Raw genomic sequence first — 7,323 nt, 5'->3', positions numbered from 1 at the left:
CCGCGGGCCTGGAGCGCTGGTTCCCGCTGCTCGGGGCGCCGGCAGGCGCAGCGCTGCGGGCGCGGATCCGGGCGCGCCGCCTGCGCGTGCTGCCGTCCGAGCGCTACAAGGAGCTGGCGGAGTTCCTCACCTTCCACTACGCGCGCCTCTGTGGGGCGCTGGAGCCCGCGCTGTCCGCCCAAGCCAAGGAGGAGCTGGCGGCTGCCATGGTGCGCGTGCTGCAGGCCACCGGCCGGGCGCAGGTGGGGCACTGCGACGGGGCGGACCCGAGTGACCACAGGCTGACTGATCACGCGCCCCGGGGAGCAGGGTGTAAGGGGGGGGCCAGTGGCGCAGGACCCCAGCTGCACAGACGAGGGGCGGGGCACCATCAGGGGCGGGGCCTGAGCTTCAGCTGCGATGGGTGGGGCCTAAACTAAGACTGAGCTGAAGGATTTAAATTTCTGCTGTAAGGGGTGGTGATTCCGGCCTCGTGACTCCAAACCGTGAGGACAGGGCCAGAGACGCAGCTATGAGGGGCGGGGCCTGTGTCCCAGGTGTGAGTGATTGGCCAAGGGCTCGTATACCCCGCTGCTGTCTGCTCCCCCCAAACGTGAATCCCATTCTGCCCAGGCACTGGTGACAGACCTGGGCACCGCAGAGCTGGCACGCAGTGGAGGCCGTGAGGCGCTGCTGTTCCGGGAAAACACATTGGCCACCAAGGCCATCGATGAGTACATGAAGCTGGTGGCACAGGATTACCTCCAAGAGACTCTGGGTGAGCCAGAGAGTGAATGTCAGAGGCTGTCTGGGCGAGCTAAGGAATCCCAAGAGAGATCTGGGAGTTCCTAGGTAGCCTGGAGGCTGGTAGTGGGTGGTGCCCTGGGGGGTGCTGAAATCCGGGGACAACTGGGGGCTCCTGCAAAGATGTTAGGGGTCTCCGGAGGAAGCTAGAGATGGAGTTGGAGGCCAAGTGTGGTGGGGTTCTGGCAATCACGGCCCTGGCCCCTGTCTGGCTGTGCTGAACTGCAGGGCAGGTCGTGCGGCGTCTCTGTGCCTCCACCGAGGACTGTGAGGTGGACCCCAGCAAGTGCCCCGCCCCAGAGCTGCCACAGCACCAGGCCAGGCTGCGAAACAGTTGTGAGGAAGTCTTCCAAAACATCATCCACTCCTACAAGTAAGAATCAGGACTCCAGCACCTGAGCCTACCCCTACATCTCATGCACTGTGCTAATAACCCTGACTCCCAGTTGGGATTGCCAGATAAAATACAGGATGCCCAGTTAAATGTGATGCAACATTTGCAACATATACTTTAAAAAAAAAAGTGCATTTTTTTACATTTATTTCTTTTTGAGAGACAGAGTGTGAGTGGAGGAGGGGCAGAGAGAGAAGGAGACACAGAATCCAAAGCAGGCTCCAGGCTCTGAGCAAACATTCAGCACAAAGCCTGATGCGGGGCTCGAACCCACAAACTGTGAGATCGTGACCTGAGCCGAAGTCAGATACTTAACTGACTGAGCCACCCAGGCACCCCGAATGTGCATTTTTTAAGTGTGAAATTCAAGTTTACTGTTTGTCCTAAAATTTTATTTGCTAAATCTGGCAACCCATTCCCAGTGTCATGTCAACTTGGGGTTACTGACCCAGAATAACCTGGGACCCAATTCCTTGTCCTCTAACTACAGGTGACCCCATACCCTAATTCCATGCCACCTGACCCCAGTTAACGTAGGACCTCAATCATGACCTCTGATTCCAGGTGATGCTAACCCCCAATCCCATGACCCTTGACCTTAAATGACCCTGATCCCCAAATCTCCTGCAACTGATCACAAGAAACCTGGGATCCCAATTCCTTGAATTCTGACTCTAGGTGAACCCAAAGATCTACTCCCATGTCACTTGGGACATCAATACCATGATTTCTGACCATAGGTTACCCTGTAACCTCAAGCCCATCCTACTTTATATAGTGTAATCTGGTACCCCAAACTCCTATCCAGTTATAGTTCCATCCCAAGCTCACAGACTGTATCCCACTGTGAACCTGTACCCCGATCTCCAAGATTACTGACCCCAGAGGTCACCACAATAACTACACCGTAAATCGTGATCCCAAGTGTTATTATTCCCAGTGTCTCCAATCCTGGCGCCCACAATGCAGGTGATTCCTGACTTCTGACCTTAGGACTTTAACATGAATATGACCTTTATGCCCACCTTCCCCCTCTGACCATTGCTTCTTCTGCCCCAGCTGGTTCCCAGCCGAGCTGGGCACTGTGTTCTCAGGCTGGAGAGAAGCATGCAAGGCACGTGGCTCTGAGGCACTGGGCCCCCGACTGGTGTGTGCCTCTCTCTTCCTGCGGCTCCTGTGTCCTGCCATCCTGGCCCCCAGCCTCTTTGGTCTGGCACCAGAGCACCCCCCATCTGCCCCAGCCCGCGCCCTCACACTGATTGCCAAGGTCATCCAGAACCTCGCCAACTGTGCCCCGTAGGTGCTAAGAGGCTGGCCCCATCCTTAGCTGGGAGGCTGGGTGCCCCTGGTTGGGACCCCCTTGATGGCATGCCAGGGTAGTGGGATGGCAGATGCCTAGTTTGACCCACCCAGTCTGGCTTTGACCCAGGTTTGGTGAGAAGGAGGCCTACATGGGCTTCATGAATAGCTTCCTGGAGGATCATGGACCAGCCATGCAACACTTCCTGGACCAAGTGGCCATGGTGGATGTAGATGCAGCACCCAGTGGTTACCAGGGCAGCAGCGACCTAGCCCTCCAGCTGGCAGTCCTGCACGCCCAGCTCTGTACCATCTTTGCTGAACTTGACCAGGTATAGCCAGAGCCCAGGATGTGTGTGGGGCAGGGAGGCAAAAGGTCGGGGAGCCTCTGGCCCTAAAGAGCTTGCTTACTACCCTCCCTGCGTGTCTCATCAGGCAACCCGTGACAGCCTGGAGCCACTGCCCACCATCCTGCGAGCCATTGAGGAGGGCCGGCCTGTACCTGTGACGGTGCCAATGCGTCTCCCACCACCCCCAGCCCAAGTTCACTCCAGGTAACCTGCTGCCTCAGGTCTGGTTCAGTTCTGATGGGTGAGAGCAGAGGCAGAACCAAAGGCAAGCCCAGGGTCAGACTGGGGTCAGCGGTCAGGAACAGGGTCATGTCGGGATTCTCTCTCGGAAATAGTGTTGCATAAAGATCAGAGGCTGAAGATGGGGTCACCTGAGGAATTAGAGAGAAGCTCACAGTATCTGACTGGGTCAGATTGGAGCCCAAGGTGGGGATTGGTCATTGCAGAGGTCAGGGCGAGGTCATTAGGGGTCAGACAGAGAAAGTGACATTGGGTCAGGTTTCAGTGAGAGGTTGTGATTGGGGGTCAAGTCAGGGGTCAGATCAGGGTCAGGGACAGGTTCATATGGTAAGCAGAGTCATGCCTGGGGTCAAATGGGCCAACGGGTATAGGTAAAGTCATATGGTCACAGTCAGGGACCATAGTCTGTGAGGAGGCAGACAGGATCAGCGTCAGATCAGAAGTCAGGGACAAAAGGAGGGTCAGATAGGGCAGAAAGGGGGGATTCCTGGGAACAGAGGTCAAGCCCAGGGTCAGATTGGAATCAAAAGTTACAGAGATGTTCAGGTCAAGAGTCACATTGTGTCAAAAGTCAGGGACAAGGCTAGAGAGGAGTCAAAAGTTAGATTGAGGTCAGGTGGAAGATCATAGAGAGGACAGTATTGTCAGAAGTCCAGAGCAAGATTCATCAGCGTCAGGACTGCATAGAAGTAAAAGATCAGAAGTGAAATCATTTCTGGTCAGAGGAAGGTTTGGAGTCAGCACAGGGGCCAGTCAAGGATCTGAGCTCCCCCGCTCTCCTCCCAGCTTCTCTGCAGGGGAGAAGCCAGGCTTCCTGGCTCCCCGGGATCTTCCCAAGCACACCCCACTCATCTCCAAGAGCCAGTCTCTACGCAGCGTTCACGGCGCAGGAAGTTGGGCGCGACCGCAGCCGGACGAAGAGCGGCCCCCGCGACTGCCCCGGCCGGTGCAGCGCACGCAAAGCGTCCCTGCGGGCCGCCCAGCTCGTCGCCGCCCCTCTGCAGGGCCCCGGCCACGACCCAAAAGCTCCCTACGCGCGGGGCCCGCTCCCCGCGGTCGACCCTGGACCGGGGCCTCAGCATCCTTGCCTCGGAAGCCCTCGGTGCCTTGGCAGCGCCAGCTGGACCAGCCGCGGGACAGAGACCAGGCGCTGGGCACGCACCGACCCGTGGGCAAGGTGAGGTCCAGCTGAAATCTGTGCACAGAGTGGGAAGACGGGACTGGAAAGACAAGAAGCCAGGCAGATCTGGGTTCAAATACCGACCTCGCTGCGCTGTATGACCCCGGGACTAGTTTGCAACCCTCTTCGATCCTCAGTTTCCTCCTTTGCAAAACTAGAGCGAGGTTTCCTAACGGGGCAGGGCAGTGAAAAGGCAGAGCGCAAGGGACAAGGTCTGGGTTTTTCAGGGGAGAAGACGGGACGGGACAACGGGTCAGACTACAGCTGCTCCCTTCCCACAGTTGGCAGAGCTGCAGTGTGAGGTGGCCTCCCTGCGAGAGGAACAGAAGGCTCTGTCCGGCCTCGTGCAGTCGCTGGGCACCCACATCCGGGCTTTGACGGAGAAACAGGAGCAGCTTCAGAGCCAGTTGCAAGACCGGGACTCCAGGCTTCGCCAAGGGTGAGCCCCGCCCTCTCCATTAGCTCTGCCCCTGGGTCAGCCAGCTGTAATCAGATCCGCCGTGGCCCCACTTTCATTCAGGCCCTGCCTCTCAATCCCGCCCAAATCACTCTTGACAGGCCACGCCCCTCTGCCAGCCCCGCCCCCGCACACCTGTCTCTCCCGCCTCTTAGTCAGCTCCTCCCACCCCAGATCGCTGGCGAGTCCTATCCTCTAGGCTCCACTCCTCAATCTGCCCCTTCCCAAAAGATCGGTCCCGGGCCTCTCAGTCTAGGCACACCTCCATCCCGGTCTCCACTTCACCCAGATTGTCCAAGCCCCGCCCCCCAAGAGTTGCTCGGTCCTTCCCTCCCAGCCATTCAAGGTTCTGATTCAGCCCGGGCTTCAATTTGATCTAGGCCCCGCCCCCTAGCGTAGACAAACTCCGCCCCCTGAATGCCTTGCTGTCCAATCCAGAGCTGGAACGGAGTTTCTCAGCCTCTGACTCTCCCTTCTTGCCTCTGATCCCTATAGGACCTCGCAGTTGGATCCAGAGAGTGGCCCTCCAAGCGGTGAAGATCACAGGCTGAAGAGTCTGGTGAGACCCCTGCCCCAGCGGTGGGGAAGATCTGGGCGGGGAGGGAACCAGGGTTGAGGTGCAACCCTCCCCTGGCTCCGAGCCCACTGCCACTGCCTCTCCAGGAGCGCCGCCTGGCTGAGATGGAGAGTACTCAGGCCCAGCTGAGGAATGCGGTGCAGAGCCTGCAGCTTCTTTCAAGAACACCGGGATCCCGGAGCCAGCCCCTCCCCCTCAAACCACCCTGTATCAACGGAGATACCACCTGAGCTGTCCGCCCTGCCTCATGTGGTCTGGGAGCAGATAGCGGTCCTGGAAGCCTGTCCGACCCCTGTTCCAGCCCTAAGTGGCCTACAGTGGGGAGTGGAACTGTAGCTGCCAAAAAGTCTGGCACTATGAGGTTACCCAGTAAAATTTTTATTTCAGTAACATCGATGAATTTTTTTGCCCCAAGTGTTGCCAATCAGAAAGCCCCCCCACCCCCACCATTCAGGTCTCCCAAATTCTCTCCTAATTGGAGGTCTCATGGAAGGGATACATAAGGAGATTCTCACCAGCTGTGTGACCTTAGACCTTTACTTTGTCAGAACCTCAATTTCCTCATCTGTGAAATGGATCTAAAGTTTCTTATACCGGAGAAGACCTATAGTTTAACATTCAATAAAAGGTATTCATCATTGTTAGAGGCAGCACCTGCTTCTCAATGAAGCCCAGTCCCCAGACGAGAGCATCTTCCTAGGCCCCCCAATTCCACACCAACTCCCTCATAACAGGGAAAGGATGGGTCTGGTCTGAGAGGCAGATGAAGAAAGGGGTGAGTAGCTGTGAAGATGGTTGAGCTCCGTGGGTGTTGGTTGGGTAAATGGGTAGACATTTGAATCATGGGTGAACGGATGGGTGAGAGGTAGGGTGAATGGGACAATAGGCAGATAAATAGATTAGCATTTGGTGGATATTTGCCCTGGTAGGTGAGTAAGAGGCGGATAGCTGGGATAGTCTAGAAAAGGCCTGGATCACAGTAGAAAATAAATATGTGAGTTAATTGAGTGAGTGGTTATATATATTGCATGAATATTTGTTGGGGTCTCCGCAGACTCTTGAGCTAGGCAGTAGGGAAACAGTAATGAACAAGGCAGACGGGACTCCTGTCCTCATGGAGCTTATGCTCTAGCGGAGGAGACAACAAGTAAATGTACAACTGAAGGAAGGGAAGGATGTCTGCGTGGCTGGGTGAAAGGATGTGCGCAGGAATAGGTGGATACTTGCTTGGTTGTATGGATAAGTATTTACTTGTGTGGTGGGTGGATGGGTAGGAGATGGGATGTGGGTGGGTGGGCTGAGTGGGTGTTCAGATGGGTGGATGGTTGTGGGAATTTGGGTGAGTGGCTAGCTGGCTCACAGGACCAGATGTTGTTTCAGTAGTGGTTGGATGAGTGGGTAGATGGGAAGTGAATGGGTGGTTTGAGTGGGTGCTTGGATGGATGGGTGGGTAGGTGGTTAGTTGATTGAATGGATAGATGAGCAGATGACTGGTTGTGTGGATGAATGGGTGGGGAGATGAATGGGTGATTGAACATGTGGAAAGGTGGTGGATGGGAGAAGGCCGAAGACTGGTTATATGTATTTACGATGGGGTAGTTCTGGAGGCTGTGATCCTTGGGGTTGGATGGAGAACAGGGGCTTAGCATTGGGAACCTAGGGCAGGTCTAGGGGCATGGAGGTGCTGAAGTCCAGCGTGGATAATGCGAAAGGAGGGAGAAGGCTTGTGGTTGGAAGGTAGCTGACTGGGGGCAAGGGACTGAAGGATAAGGATTGGCTGGGTGGAGTTCTCAGTGACCCATAAATGACTCATGGGAGAACTTCTCTGCCCCCTCCTCACTATTCTGCTATTTGCAGGCCTAGCATTGGAAGAACCAGTAGGGTGATAAGGAGCTATTGGGGGCAGGGGGACAAGTGTGTTGTCATGGAAACAGACCCTCTCCCTAGACTCTCAGGCCGCGGGCCCTTTAAGGGTGACCCGCCTGGCCACTCCCAACATGGCGGCGCGCCCGCTGACCGCCCCCACTCCGGGCGGCGCGGGGG

General features: G+C 56.3%; 1 protein-coding gene across 1 annotated transcript in view; it reads left to right on the top strand.

Annotated features, from left to right (window-relative positions):
- Positions 1-5,930, top strand: part of RASAL3 (RAS protein activator like 3) — a 10,906-nt gene extending 4,976 nt beyond the window's left edge. Inside the window, exons 10-19 of the mRNA XM_029918231.1 lie at positions 1-242; positions 613-757; positions 1,012-1,156; positions 2,237-2,473; positions 2,607-2,808; positions 2,912-3,030; positions 3,853-4,243; positions 4,528-4,685; positions 5,199-5,262; positions 5,367-5,930. The exon at positions 1-242 is cut by the window's left edge and continues 56 nt beyond it. Of these exons, the coding sequence (XP_029774091.1) occupies positions 1-242; positions 613-757; positions 1,012-1,156; positions 2,237-2,473; positions 2,607-2,808; positions 2,912-3,030; positions 3,853-4,243; positions 4,528-4,685; positions 5,199-5,262; positions 5,367-5,510 (1,847 nt within the window). The 3' untranslated portion in view covers positions 5,511-5,930. The remainder of the gene's footprint in view (positions 243-612; positions 758-1,011; positions 1,157-2,236; positions 2,474-2,606; positions 2,809-2,911; positions 3,031-3,852; positions 4,244-4,527; positions 4,686-5,198; positions 5,263-5,366) is intronic.
- The last annotated feature ends 1,393 nt before the right edge of the window (positions 5,931-7,323 follow it).

This window comes from Suricata suricatta, chromosome 12 (assembly GCF_006229205.1).
Source record: "Suricata suricatta isolate VVHF042 chromosome 12, meerkat_22Aug2017_6uvM2_HiC, whole genome shotgun sequence".
Taxonomy (NCBI): Eukaryota; Metazoa; Chordata; class Mammalia; order Carnivora; family Herpestidae; genus Suricata; species Suricata suricatta.
This window is presented reverse-complemented; position numbering and strand designations above follow the sequence as displayed.